The following is a 15387-nucleotide window of genomic DNA, read 5'->3' on the forward strand; positions in this document are numbered from 1 at the left end:
AGAGGGATGTGCCTTCCGTTCAACACGGGTTGAGATGACGAGAATCAACTTCAACTGATTCTGAGGATGTTGTCAAGTGGATATATGTCTACAGCATACCAAATGAGAATTTGTTCAACAAAAAAACAACAACAAAATAACATTTTACAGAGGAAATTGTACTAGAACACAACCTAGCCACAAAGAATCCCAATACTAGTTGAAGCTATTGTCCTGTAATGTTGTATTCAAACGTCAATATTTAATGAACCTTAGGTGTGATATTAAACGTGCACAGGTACTCACTTCGTACCCTCGCCCCCCCCTCCCCACCTCCCCGCCTAGAGTTATATATAAGGTCCATTGAGTCGCATCTTTGTATTACGAAAGGCATCTGTCTGGACAGACCTCAAGTCTATGCTCAATAGCAGGGTTGTGTTCATTAGGGTGCGAACGTTACAAAACATTTTAGCAACGGCGAACGAAAATGTGTTTTTCTCATTGGACTTCTCCAGGTAGAACATCCTCCATTTCAGGAACGTTTTCTTGGGTTTGGTGCCTAATGAACACGATCCTGGCGACTTTCTGTGAGATGTTTTCTCATCTGCAGCTTCAGTTTTGGACTGACGGAACTGAATGTCATGCGGTATTTGATTGTGTGAGGACCTGACTGCTCAAGACTAATTTTAACAGGGACGGGCAGTCAAACCTGTATAATATACACACGTAATTACATGTATATATGACATGTATATATCTTTTCTTCTTTTTTTTCATGGTTTTTAAAAACTTTTTTTTTGTGCTTCTGATTTTCTTTTAGCTGACTTTCTTTTACTATTTTAGTAAAAAAAAAAATGTTTTTACCTTTTAAAAAAAAAAGAAGATTTTTGTTGTTTTGAAGTTGATGCTACACAGCTGCTGTTGTCTTCCTGCAATTTATGTATCCCAAATGGCACCTTATTCCCTACTGTATATAGTGCCCTCCTTTTGAGCAGAGCCCTATGGCCACTGGTCAAAAATAGTGCACTACTACCCTATGGCCACTGGTCAAAAGTAGTGCACTACAAAGGGAATAGGGTGCTTTATTTTCTAGTCTGCTTTTTAGTCCCATTTAATTGCTGTTATGTGGTCTGTGACAGGTTTTTAAAAGATTATATCTTTGGGAGGAAATGTTTATGAAATCATGATGGGTTTTTTAAGGTTATGTAAATGTATTATAGTGTTTTAACTTGGAAGACCCTTCAACAAGCTGTAAAGATGGCCTGGATATTAATTTAGATCATGTATATTTGAGATTTCACCCCTGAAAGATGTTGAAATGACACTTAGCTGCTCTGTTTCTGGGTGGTGATGGGAAGGGAGGAAGGCTTCAGAGCTCCTGCACTTTTTGTTTAAAACAACAACAAAAAAAAAAACTTTAGCATCAATGTAAAATCTTGTCAATTTTGTACACAAGTTATCACCTCTAAATTGTTAATGCCCGTACAATTTTGAAATTGTAGCACCAGCAAAATGGCCAACATTTTGTTTTAACTTTAAATCTTGTTTTCAATGCTGTTCTTAGTCTTGTGTGTGAACTATCTTTTATGTAGGAGTCACTCAGTCTGGCCCATTTTTAAAGAAATAAATAAAAAATAATCCGTGTTGTCATTGACCGTCCTGGACGGTCGCTCCTGTTGTACTCAGTGTTACTTCATGGTTTTCTTGATCATAAATACATTTTTATACAATTAATAAAAAATGTGTGATTTGGGATTTTTACTGAACTGCATAAGTTGAGATACATTAATGCGTGTGTAGCGTATACGCCAGGTAGGCATGACAGTATACATTTATTTATCACAATGCTCTTATCCAGAGTGACTAGTCTCACACACACACACACACACCATTTAAATTAAATGAACTTGGCATGTCATCCGGTAATGCTAAACTGAACCCACAAACTACAAAGCATGCTATCTTACATCTATATTCAATGGTAAAAAATGTACACTTTGAATGTGTTTTTGACACTTTTTGACCATAAAAGGAATGATAAACTACACGAACCAAAAATATAAATGCAACAATTTCAAAGATTTTACTGATTGACAGTTAATAGTAGGAAATCAGTCAATTTAAATACATTCATTAGGCCCTAATCTATGGATTTCACATGACTGGGAATACAGATATACATCTGTTGGTCACAGATACCATTAATAAAAAGGTAGGGCCTTCAATCAGAAAACCAGTCAGTATCTTGTGTGACCATTTGCCTCATGCAAGATACATCTCCTTCACATCGTGTTGATCAGGCTGTTGATTGCCGCATGTGGACTGTTGTCCCGCTCCTTCAGTGGCTGTGCAAGATTGCTGGATATTGGCGGGAACTGGAACACGCTGTCGATCCAGAGCATCCCAAACATGCTCAAACAGGTGACATGTCTGTTGAGTGCAGGCCATGGAAGAACTGGGACATTTTCAGCTTCCAGGAATTGTGTACAGATCCTTGCGACTTGGGGCCGAACATTATCATACTGAAACACGATGGCGGTGGATGAATCGAACAACAATGGGCCTCAGGATCTCGTCACGGTATCTGTCCGCATTCAAATTGCCATTGATAAAATGCAATTATGTTCGTTGTCATCTGCCCGGTATTTGAATTGCATTTATTATTGTACTGTTCCATAAGATGTTTTTGAATCTTTTTTAAATCTAATTTTACTGCTTGCATCAGTTACTTGATGTGGAATAGAGTTCCATGTAGTCATGGCTCGATGTAGTACTGTGAGCTTCCCAAAGTCTATTCTGTCTTTGGGGACTGTGAAGAGACCTCTGGTGGCATGTCATGTGGGGTATGAATGGGTGTCTGATCTGTGTGCCAGTAGTTCAAACAGACAGCTCGGTGCATTCAACATGTCAATACCTCTCAAATACAAGTAGTGATGAAGTCAATCTCTCCTCCACTTTGAGCCAGGAGAGATTGACATGCATATTATTAACGTTAGCTCTCTGTGTACATCCAAGGACCAGCCGTGCTGCCCTGTTCTGAGCCAATTGCAATTTTCCTAAATCCCTCTTTGTGGCACATGACCACATGACTGAACAGTAGTCCAGGTGTGACAAAACTAGGACCTGTAGGACCTGCCCTGTTGATAGTGTTGTTAAGAAGGTAGAGACTAGGACCTGCCTTGTTGATAGTGTTGTTAAGAAGGCAGAGCAACACTTTATTATGGACAGACTTCTCCCTGTCTTAGCTACTGTGGTATCAATATGTTTTGACCATGACAGTTTATAATCCAGGGTTACTCCAAGCAGTTTAGTCTCCTCAACTTGCTCAATTTTCACATTATTCATTACTAGATTTAGTTGAGGTTTAGTGAAATATTTGTCCCAAATACAATGCTTTTAGTTAGACAACAATAATGTTTTCACCTCTTCCACACTTACCGTTCGGAATTCAAAATTACAATGTTTGTCTTTCATAATTTGGTCACATATACTTGGATTTGTAGTGTCAGCGTTGGTTGTTTGCATGTTATGCCTAAATGTTCTAATCTTACCAATGAAAAAATCATTAAAGAAGTTGGCCATATCAATGGGTTTTGTGATGACTGAGCCATCTGATTCAATGAATGATGGAGCTGAGTTTGCCTTTTTGCCCAAAATGTCATTTAAGTTGCTCCAAAGCTTTTTACACTCATTCTTTATGTCATCTATCTTTGTTTTATAGTGTAGTTTTTTCTTTTTTAAATTCAGTTTAGTCACCTGAATTCTCAATTGGCGGTTGCTTTTGCCAATCGGTTATGCAGCCAGACCTATTTGCCATTTATTTTGCCTCATCTCTCTCAACCATATAATTTTTCAATTCCACATCAATCCATGGGGATTTAACAGTGCCTACAGTCATTTTCTTAATGGGAGCATGCTTAATAGTAACTTAATGGTAATAGTAACTTAATAGTAATAAGCAATAGTAATAAGCAATTTCATAAATGTGTCAAGTGCAGCATCTGGTTGTTCCTCATTACAGACCAGCAAATATTCTTTACATCATCAACTTAGGAATCACCAAAAAAACGTATTGTATGACCTCTTATACACTGTATTAGGCCCAGCCTTTGGAACTTTGGTTTTCCTAGATATGGCTTCTATATTGTGATCACTACATCCGATGGATTTTGATACTGCTTTAAAGCAGTTTTCTGCAGCATTAGTAAAGATGTGATCAATGCATGTTGACAATTAGATTCCTGTGCTGTTTGTAGCTACCCTGATAGGTTGATTGATAACCTGAACCAGGTTGCAGGCACTAGTTACAGTTTGAAGTTTTTTCTTGAGTCGGCAGCTTGATGAAAGCCAGTCAATATTTAAATCACCCAGAAAATATAGCTCTCTATTGATATCACATACATTATCAAGCATTTCACACATATTATCCAGATACTGACCGTTAGCATTTGGTGGTCTATAGCAGCTTCCCACCAGAATGGGCTTTAGGTGAGGCAGATGAACCTGTAGCCATATTACTTCAACTATATTTAACATGAGATCCTCTCTAAGCTTTACAGGAATGTGGTTCTAAATATAAACAGCAACACCTCCACCTTTGGCATTTCTGTCTTTTCTGTAAATGTCACAACCTTGTATTGCTACCACTGTATCATTAAAGTTATTATCTAAGTGAGTTTCAGAGATTGTCACAATATGTAAATAAATGTGTGCACAAAATTTGAGAGAAATAAGCTTTTGTGCTTATGGAAGATTTCTGGGATCTTTTATTTCAGCTCATGAAACATGGTACCAACACTTTACATGTTGTGTTTATATTTTTGTTCAGTGTAGATCGGGTACACCAATATAATTGACTGTTGAAGCCGCACCCCAACAATAGTCTATTTTAGTGACCCGGTCACAAAAATAACTATGACATCACCTTATATTCAGTGAAATTAAGAAAGATATTCATTTTATTTTTCATAATTTTAGATATTCTGTACTTGTGTAACTGACAGTATTTTTTGGCTTGATCTAATTCTATGTTGTCACTAAATAGGGAGCAGCAATGAGTGGACAGACAAGAATAATGGGAATATACACATGACAGCACAGACCTATATGTACGTCATTTTCTCTCGGAACCAAAGAGCCAGTTACCAATTGTACACACACGGAATTCATTATGATCAGACACACAGGCAAGATGGCGGAGGGAGATTCATGGGGTAAGAATCCACCTGTGTGTGGAATGGCGTATTATTCAAGTTATACATAATCGTTGACAATTACACGTATCAGAGATGATAATTTAAGTTTGTAAAATGTGTGTATTGTTGGTCTTAGATGCTGACACTTTCGATCCGGACGAGCTGGTTATCGGAACCAAGAAGGCTGTTGTGGCGGACAAATGGGAAGGCGAGGACGAGGATGACAATATCAAGGTAGCCAGCTAACTTAATTAGCTGGCTAACATCACAGTTGACGAGATGACAACCAAAGCAACACTAGATAATTTATCGAGAACGTGTATTTTACTCTGAATATGACCTGAACCCTAGTTGATTTCGAGGTCATCTCTTTGCATCCTAGCTAGCTAACGTTAGATCACCCAGAATCCAGATGATGTCAACAGTGTTAGCTAGCTAGCTAAAGTTAGCCGAGTGGTCCCCAGTCTAGCGGTGACAAGTCGGGCCTCAGGGGGACAGGCTCGATCAAGTGTCCACTGCATTCGACCCGCTAACCAACGGTGATGTTTAGCTAGTGGTCACACAGCGTTAGCTAGCCACCATAGGATGACAGTTGTTAGCTTTTTATATATATATCATTGGGTGTTAGCTAGCTAGAGATGGGCAACTTTGATGGCGAGGGGGGGGGGGGGGGGGGGTGTGTCAGACCCGGCGCTGCGTTCATGTGATAGTCGGAACTAGGAAACTGACATTCCCAACTTGCTAACTGGTTGTAGTTATACACGTGCCACGTTAAACGAATCAGCAAGTTGGACATTTCAAGAGTTTCCCAGCATGTGAAAGCTGCAATAATGCGGGGCCTTGCCACTAAGGAGTGTATTAAAGCGTCAAATTCGGTAGATCTGCTCTTTGGGATGTATTACTTGATATTAGGTGTAGATTAAAATTGGGGCATGGCACCCCTATTTTTTTGTAACATAATCCAATATGACTGTCTATACTCAATCTGATTTTGGAAAGGTATTATTACCAAATCAATTGTTATTGGTCACATACACACATTTAGCAGATGTTATTGCGACTGTAGCGAAATGCTTGTGTTCCTACCTCCGATAGTGCAGTAGTATCTAACAATACACACAATCTAAAGTAAAATAATGGAATTAAGAGATATATAAATATTAGGACGAGCAATGTCGGGAGTGGCATTGACTAAAATACAGTAGAATAGAATACAGTATATACATACGAGATGAGTAAAACAGTATGTAAACATTAAAGTGACGCGTGTTCCATTTATTAAAGTGACCAGTAATTATATGTATATAGAGCAGCAGCCTCTAAGGTGCAGGGTTGAGTAACAGGGTGGTAGCCGATAAGTGACCGTGACTAAGTTCAGAGCAGTGTACTGTCCGGCTAGTGGTGACTATTTAACAGTCTGATGGCCTTGAGATAGAAGCTGTTTTTCAGTCTCTCGGTCCCAGCTTTGATGCACCTGTACGGACCTAGCGGGGTGAACAGTCCGTAGCTCGGGTGGTTGACGTCCTTGATGATCTCTTTGGCCTTCCTGTGCCATCGGGTGGTGTAGGGTGTCCTGGAGGGCCTGCAGTGTGCCCCCGGTGATGCGTTGGGCAGACCGCGCCACCCTCTGGAGAGCCTTGGCGATTGCGGGCGGTGCAGTGTACCAACCCGAAGACAGGCTCAAACTGCTTCTCCCCAATAGAAATCCCTGATCACATTTGTAGGCCATGTTATGGAGCCGTTGGCTAGCTGAACTCAGGCATAGACCCAATCACATGTTTCTAACGGTCATCTCGCACAGAACTGCACATGTGCAGGCCGTCAAATCAAAGGCACTCCTTCGTTTTTATGAAGTATTTAAAAAAAAAAAAAATTATAGAAGAAGAAAAATGAAAGCATGTCAGTTTCACAAGGTTGGAGAAATAACAGTTCAGTCACTTGAAGACATTGGCTCAAATCAAGATAATTAACAACTAAAGGAATAATTTATCTTCTCTCATTGACTTCTTCTCATACCCCGGTATGGTGCGTTTGGTCTATTTCACAACCGTTCCTGGGAAGTCTTGTAATGTTGAGTTTCTGGGTTTAGATACCCTGTCATATGACTGTAGATTGTCTTCGTTGTTGCTATACAGTACCAGTCAACAGTTTGGACACACCTACTCCACTTAAGTTTTTTAAAATGTATTTTTACTATTTTCTATATTGTAGAATAATGGTGAAAACATCACAACTATGAAATAACACATATGGAATCATGTAATAACCAAATAAAGTGTTATACACAAATCAAAATATATTTTACATTCTTCAAAGTAGCCACCGTTTGACTCGATGACAGCTTTACACACTCTTGTCATTCTCTCAACCAGCTCCGCCTGGAATGCTTTTCCAACAGTTTTGAAGGAGTTCCCACATGTGCTGAGTACTTGTTGGCGGCTTTTCATTCACTCTGTGGTCCAACTCATCCCATACCATCTTAATTGGGTTGAGGTTGGGTGATTGTGGAGGCCAGGTCATCTGATGCAACACTCCATCACTTTCCTTCTTGGTCAAATAGCCCTTACACAGCCTGGAGGTGTTTCGGGTCATTTTCCTGTTGAAAAACAAATTATAGATCCACTAAGCGCAAACCAGATGGGATGGCATATCGCTGCAGAATGCTGTGGTAGCCATGCTGATTACGTGTGCCTTCAATTCTAAATAGGCCTTCATTGTAAATAGGAATTAGTTCTTAACTGACTTGCCTATTTGGAAAAATAAAATAAAAAAATCCATGTGATTTCACAATGAATTACAGTACAGTTAGTTTCCTAATATGGACCCAAACCAAAATGAAAGTCTCTTCTAGTGATTTAAAATGAAACTGTTTAATTTGATAAAGACAACAAAAAAAAAGACTGTGAAAAGACCCCTGGTGGCATGTCTGGTGGGGTAAGTGTGTGTGTCAGAGCTGTGTGTAAGTTGTCTAGACAAACAATTTGGAATTTAACACAATGTTTCTTATTAAAAGAAGTGATGCAGTCAGTCTCTCCTCAACTCTTAGCCAAGTTAGACTGACATGCATATATTAGCCCTCTGGTTATGCACTATTGTAAAGTGGCTGTTCCACTGGATGTCATAAGGTGAATGCACCAATTTGTAAGTCGCTCTGGATAAGAGCGTCTGCTAAATGACTTAAATGTAAATGTAATGTAAATGGTTACACTGAAGAGCAAGACGTGTCGCTCTGTTCTGGGCCAGCTGCAGCTTAACTAGGTCTTTCCTTGCAGCATTCGACCACACAACTGGATAATAATCAAGATAAGACAAAACTAGAGCCTGCAGGACTTGCTTTTTGAAGTGTGGTGTCAGATCAATAGAAGAGGACTGGCCACCCCTCATAGCCTGGTTCCTCTCTAGGTTTCTTCCTAGGTTTTGGCCTTTCTAGGGAGTTTTTCCTAGCCACCGTGCTTCTACACCTGCATTGCTTGCTGTTTGGGGTTTTAGGCTGGGTTTCTGTACAGCACTTTGAGATATCAGCTGATGTACGAAGGGCTATATAAATACATTTTATTTGATATTTAACTTTCAAAACACGTAAGTACAGCCGGTATGATGCATCTTGCTTTTGGGTGGAGTTTCCTTTAAGAGTTGGAAAAATGGCAGAGATACTTTGAGAAGGAAATGCAAGCTTTGCACAGTGGAATTGAGGTATTATAATGGTAGTACAGGTCAGTAGTGGTAGTACAGGTCAGTAGTGGTAGTACAGGTCAGTAGTGGTAGTACAGGTCAGTAGTGGTAGTACAGGTCAGTAGNGTAGTACAGGTCAGTAGTGGTAGTACAGGTCAGTAGTACAGGTCAGTAGTGGTAGTACAGGTCAGTAATGGTAGTACAGGTCAGTAGTGGTAGTACAGGTCAGTAGTACAGGTCAGTAGTGGTCGTACAGGTCAGTAGTACAGGTGCAGTAATGGTCGTACAGGTGCAGTAATGGTAGTACAGGTCAGTAGTACAGGTCAGTAGTGGTAGTACAGGTCAGTAGTGGTAGAACAGGTGCAATGCTTAACCATCTGAACACGACACACCGTGAGGCCCAAACCATTGTTGGTAGCAGCTGCATTGTGAATTCACATGGAATTTTTAGTTTTTCTTATTCTAAGCAGGATTTATTTTTTATGTGGAGTTTAAATGTTTTCCATTTGTCACATCCCTAGTTCACCTACCATTTTATAATTCAAACAGTGGATACAGACGTCATTGTCCTCCTCGCTGGGATGTTCCATCTTACCAAGGATTATCCAACGATAGATCTGTGGTTTGCTTTAGGAATGGGTAAAACCGACCAGGACATCAACACCATCTGAGAGCTTTGTCAGGCTTCCACAGGTTGATTTCAGGATTGATCAGTCCTTGCATCCATAGCTCTATACATTTAAGTAATTCATTTCTCCGGCCCGATCCCACTTTTTTACCAAAACAAGGGCGGGGAGGGCGTGTTGTTATTGTTTCCATTGCAGATTGTCGCTTTAAGGAATACATTTTGTATTACTACTTAATTTTATGTTATGAACATTTTACTTAAGCTATTTTAAAACACGACTACGGCTTCATTACCATCTACATTGGCAGCCATTTTGAATTCCGCTTCCTAATGTAAGTTTGCAATGAGTACCCCTTCTAGGATGTATTTCATATCATCTGAAGAATGTTTAACAAATGTCATGCTTTTATCTGTTGCATAACATTTCATGGTCAAATACCAGCTATTATGGCAGCCATTTTGATTTTTTTTTTGCAATAACTTGCTTCCTGGTTAAGTTTGAAAAAGGTACTCCTACCGAGATGTTTTCATACCACCTGAGAAATGTTTATACCAAATTTCATGCTTGTATCCACCGTTTACTGGATCCACCTTGCAGCAAAACATTAAAGGCATTGTACTACTAGCCCCATTAGCTAGCTATTCTATCAACTTAGCTATCATATGGGATGTTTATTAGTCACGTTGACTTTTGTTTACTAGTGATCACATTAGTAAACAAATAACATCTTAAAACAAATAATACCAAGTGATAACATCAGTATTTGTCCCAAATGGGACTTGGAAGGACAGCATTACCAATGGTGGAGCTAGATAATGCCAGCTGTCATATCAGACAGGCCTAGCTAGTGGAATTCAACGATGGATAACGAATGAATACAGTGTGTGATATGGCCCTAGTGGTAACTAGTGAGATAAAAACACATGAATGGATGCCACATTCTGAAGCTTCCATCCATCCTAACCTTATTTTCTCCCGTTTCCTGTTTTGCAGGACAACTGGGATGATGACGAGGAGGAATGTAAAAAAGCAGAAGAGAAAAAAGCAGGTATTTTTTTTTAAACCACATGAATTGAACCAGTGAGATCTGACTATGTTAATTGAATAGAAGCTGAACAGTTATTTTATTTTTCTTCCCATTTGTCTTTGTAGCAGAGACAAAACTTTCTGAGAAGAAGAAATTAGCTGAAAAAATCAAAGAAAAGGAAAGTTTACAAATGAAAAAACAAGAAGAGCTGAGAAAGCGGGTAAGTGTTTTTAAAGTAGGTGTTTTTAAAGTAGGTGTTTTTAAAGTAGGTGTTTTTTAAAGTAGGTGTTTTTAAAGTAGGTGTTTTTAAAGTAGGTGTTTTTTAAAGTAGGTGTTTTTAAAGTAGGTGTTTTTTAAAGTAGGTGTTTTTTAAAGTAGGTGTTTTTAAAGTAGGTGTTTTTAAAGTAGGTGTTTTTAAAGTAGGTGTTTTTTAAAGTAGGTGTTTTTAAAGTAGGTGTTTTTAAAGTAGGTGTTTTTTAAAGTAGGTGTTCGTCACCATAACCAACCCAGCTACTGCAACAGTGACTGCTAATTTGCTTATCAAAATTCAGCCGAAACTTGACCTTTTTGCTTTCAGCCAATTTCCCAAGTTATTGGAGTTGTATTTATCAAATTTTAATGTTTAATTTTAAATCTCTAGAAGAGACTTTACATTTTGATTTGGGCCCATATTAGGAAACTAACTGTACTGTATTTCATCTGGTTTTCCAGACCCAGATTAAGCCTCTAAATCAGCCCTAAAGGGTTTCACACAGTGTCCATGAATAACAAGTCATTGGCTGCTGCATCTGAAAGTGTATTTCTTTGTTTGTTTGTTAGTTAGAGGAATCACAGGAAACAGAACTCTCACCGGAGGATGAGCTAGCAGAGAAACTCAGAGTGAAGAAGCTACAGGAGGAAGCTGATCTTCTATTGGCTCAGGAGGCTTTCGGTAAGAGACCTGTATTACAGGAGGAGGTGTAAGTCTCTGAATAAGAGTGTCTGCTAAATGACTCAATGTACAGAAAAAGGAACTCTTGCTTATGGTCAGTAAGAAAATAAGTACATAGTTCAATTTGCTTATGCATAGAGCCACAAATAAAGTACCAGTCAAAAGTTTGGACACCTACTCATTCAAGGGTTTTTCTTCATTTAAAAAAATATATTTTCTACATTGTAGAATAATAGTGAAGACATCAAAAATATGAAATGACACATATGGAATCATGTAGTAACCAAAAAAGTGTTAAACAAATCAATATATTTTAGATTCTTCAAAGTAGCCACCCTTTGCCTTGACAGCTTTGCACACTCTTGGCATTCTGTCAACCAGCTTCATGAGGTAGTCACGGGAACGTCCTTGGTTGCAACCCTCACTACCGAGTTCAAAACTTCCTCTGGGAGCAACGTCAGCACAATAACTGTTAGTCGGGAGCTTCATGAAATGGGTTTCCATGGCCGAGCAGCCGCACACAAGCCTAAGATCACCATATGCAATGCCAAGTGTCGGCTGGAGTGGTGTAAAGCTCGCCACTGTTGAACTCTGGAGAAGTGGAAACGAATTCTCTGAAGTGTTGAATCACACTTCACCATCTGGCAGGCCAACAAAAATTATCTGGGTTTGGCAGATGCCAGGAGAACGCTACCTGCCCGACTGCATAGTGCCAACTGTAAAGTTTGGTGGAGGAAGAATAATGGTCTGGGGCTGTTTTTCATGGTTCGGGCCCCTTAGATCCAGTGAAGGGAAATCTCAACACTACAGCATACAATGACATTCTAGACGATTCTGTGCTTTCAAATTTGTGGAAACAGTTTGGGGAAGGCTCTTTCCTGTTTCAGCATGACTACCCCCGTGCACAAAGCGAGGTCCATACAGAAATGGTTTGTCGATTAGTGTGGAAGAACTTGACTGCCTGCACAGAGACCTGACCTCAATCCCATCGAACACCTTTGGGATAAATTGGAACGCTGACTGAGCCAGGCCTTATCGCCTAACATCAGTGCCCGACCTCACTAATGCTCTTGTGGCTGAATGGAAGTCCCCCGCAGCAATGTTCCAACATCTAGTGGAAAGCCTTCCCAGAAGAGTGGAGGCTGTTATAGCAGCAAAGGAGGGACCAACTCCATATTAATGCCTTCCCAGAAGAGTGGAGGCTGTTATAGCAGCAAAGGGGGGGGACCAACTCCATGTTAATGCCTTCTCAGAAGAGTGGAGGCTGTTATAGCAGCAAAGGGGGGACCAGTTCCACATTAATGCCCATGATTTTGGAATGAGATGTTCAACGAGCAGGTGTCCACATACTTTTGGTCGTGTAGTGTATGTTGAATGATAAATATTTAAGGCTGACAGTCTACACGTATTACAGATTAATAGGAAGCTTTACAGAGTATCTGAGGTTTATATTGCAAAATGTCTGGTTTAAGTATCAAGAGTTTTAGACATTGTCAACACCAGTTGCCTGTGGAAAGCTTCATATCATGGTGCCTGTGCGGGTCGCTACAATATCATGGTGCTCCAATCATTTTCCCTTCTCAAATCAGGTGTCGCCAACAACGTCAAAGGAATTGATGGTATAAGCCCGTCTTCTAAAGATGAGTTCACAGAGTTTGAAAAGTTGTTAAAAGACAAGATATCACCTTTTGAGAGTTCCATACACTATTCCGGCTTCCTAGAGTCCTTGTTTCGAGACCTATGTCTCTCACGTAAGTATTGATTTAATAATATACAGTTTGAAAAGTAACCAATGTTATTGGCCATGCATCTCAACGGTCAGTGGGGCCTGTATTATGTCCCTGTATTATATGAAATAATGTTTTAACTGTGCACCTCTTATGTTACAGTGGATGTGGAGGACTTGAAAAGAGTCAGCAACTCCCTCACAGTCTTACTAAGTGAAAAACAGAAACAGGAAAAGGTTTGTTTTTTCATTTTATTTAAATGACCGACAAGTATTGACATTTATCACCAGTACACATGGTCTACTTAGACTGCTATTCAGTCTTGTCCGGGTCATGTTCATTAGGCATCAAACGGAAGAAAACAGACTGGAACAGTACCACCTGGAGTTGGGTGCCCTAATGGAAATTACGCAACAACAAAAAATAATTACTGTCATAAGACAATACTAATCATCCCTCTTTATTTCCAACAGCAGCTGGATAAAGGACAATACTAATCATCCCTCTTTGTTTCCAACAGCAGCTGAATAAAGGTTCCAATACTAAATCATTCCTCTTGTTTCCAACAGCAGCGAATAAAGGCAATACTAATCATCCCTCTTTGTTTCCAACAGCAGCTGAATAAAGGCAATACTAATCATCCCTCTTTGTTTCCAACAGCAGCTGAATAAAGGCAATACTAATCATCCCTCTTTGTTTCCAACAGCGCTGAATAAAGGCAATACTAATCATCCCTCTTTGTTTCAACAGCAGCTGAATAAAGGCAATACTAATCATCCCTCTTTGTTTCCAACAGCAGCTGAATAAAGGACATACTAATCATCCCTCTTTGTTTCCAACAGCAGCTGAATAAAGGACAATACTAATCATCCCTCTTTGTTCCAACAGCAGCTGAATAAAGGACAATCCAATCAGTCCTGCTTTGTGTGTCCAGACAGCAGCTGAATAAAGGAAAGAAGAAAAAGAAAGGCGTGGTTCCTGCCGGAGGGATGAAGTCCAAGATGAAGGATGACCTAGCGGACTACGGCGAGTTCGATGGAGGTTACGTACAAGACTACGAGGACTTCATGTGACGTGACATCAACCGAYTSMTGCGTCTCAAACGACACCCTGTTCCCTATGTAGAACCCTTATATAGGGGATAGGGTGGCATTTAGTAGGCTGTCTGTCCCCATTCCCCCTCCGCTCTGCTCCACCCAGCTCCCTCAAAGCATGACCTATGACCTATTCTACTGCCTAGAGCCATCCAATGAAAACCACCCTTATGTCGCCCACCGCACAGAAACTTGATTCTGAAAGAAGTGTTGAATGGTTTGACGAGAAACGTCTGATTTCAACAGGGTTGTTTCTCCTCGTTAGAAATTCCTTCAACGATTCCTCGAAAACCGACTGACCAATAAGACTGTGTTCTGGATACCAAAATGTTTCACCTCCCATAATGAGATGCAAAAACACAGAAGGCAAACTTATTTTTTTCCCAATCCTAGAATGAATTTAATTTTATCTTTTAAAAGAAATGATCTGTCAACAAAATTAATTGTTACTTTTTGACGAAGGAAAATACATTTTGTGTTCCATGCAAATCAGATTATTACTATTTTTCTCAAGTATAAATTAAAATATTTTTTTTACTCAAAGGATGGCTATTGGCATTCGGAAATATAATACTACATTGTTATGTAACGAATATAGTTCTCCAAATGTCAGTTCGGTGCTCATCACATATTACACTTGGGAATATATTCATCCTTGACATCATATAGTATTTTTCAGGAGAAAATGTCCAAATAAGTCAAGAAGTTTAGGACCAGTTGAGAAAAGCAACATTGAGATTAACATGTTAGATACATTCAGGACTCGGTTTGCATGGTTACATAGTCTTCAAATATTTTTGTGGGGGTGAATTCCTAAATTCCGTGTTTTCTAGAATGGTTAAAGATTGATTACTTCTAGTTGGAAGGAGGGTAATATTGCCCTGAACATCCTTCCCCCCTACATTATTTTAATTTTCTAGGAAAATAATACAACATGTTACTATAAAGTAATTTAAGGCTAGGAAGTATTGAAGCCACACAAGTCAATGTGTGAACATAGGCCCATATACTGCTGAAATTAATATGATGTAACCATAGTCTTAACTGTTAGTGTATTTTAATGGTGAAATGATGGCGCTGAAAATAATCTGTTATGTAGCATTTCAATGAATAACCGTAGGGTACTCCGTGTC

At 39.5% G+C, this 15387-nt stretch overlaps 1 protein-coding gene across 1 annotated transcript; it reads left to right on the forward strand.

Annotated features, from left to right (window-relative positions):
* The first annotated feature begins 5122 nt into the window (after positions 1–5122).
* LOC112071117 (eukaryotic translation initiation factor 3 subunit J-A-like) lies at positions 5123–14245 on the forward strand. The gene is made up of 8 exons (XM_024138589.2): positions 5123–5192; positions 5311–5408; positions 10469–10523; positions 10628–10722; positions 11322–11433; positions 13023–13184; positions 13323–13396; positions 14099–14245. Exons 1-8 carry the CDS (start codon positions 5150–5152, stop codon positions 14231–14233), a joined length of 774 nt encoding a protein of 257 aa, XP_023994357.2. The 5' UTR covers positions 5123–5149; the 3' UTR covers positions 14234–14245.
* The last annotated feature ends 1142 nt before the right edge of the window (positions 14246–15387 follow it).

This window comes from Salvelinus sp. IW2-2015, unplaced genomic scaffold (genome assembly GCF_002910315.2).
Source record: "Salvelinus sp. IW2-2015 unplaced genomic scaffold, ASM291031v2 Un_scaffold1525, whole genome shotgun sequence".
Taxonomy (NCBI): domain Eukaryota; kingdom Metazoa; phylum Chordata; class Actinopteri; order Salmoniformes; family Salmonidae; genus Salvelinus; species Salvelinus sp. IW2-2015.

Excerpts from the sequence above, each read along its gene's own strand:
- LOC112071117 (XM_024138589.2), top strand. The coding sequence starts at position 5,150 with ATGATCAGACACACAGGCAAGATGGCGGAGGGAGATTCATGGG. Across the intron at positions 5,193-5,310 it reads GGCGGAGGGAGATTCATGGG|ATGCTGACACTTTCGATCCG; the intron begins GTAAGAATCCAC and ends TGTTGGTCTTAG. Across the intron at positions 10,723-11,321 it reads AAGAAGAGCTGAGAAAGCGG|TTAGAGGAATCACAGGAAAC; the intron begins GTAAGTGTTTTT and ends TTTGTTTGTTAG.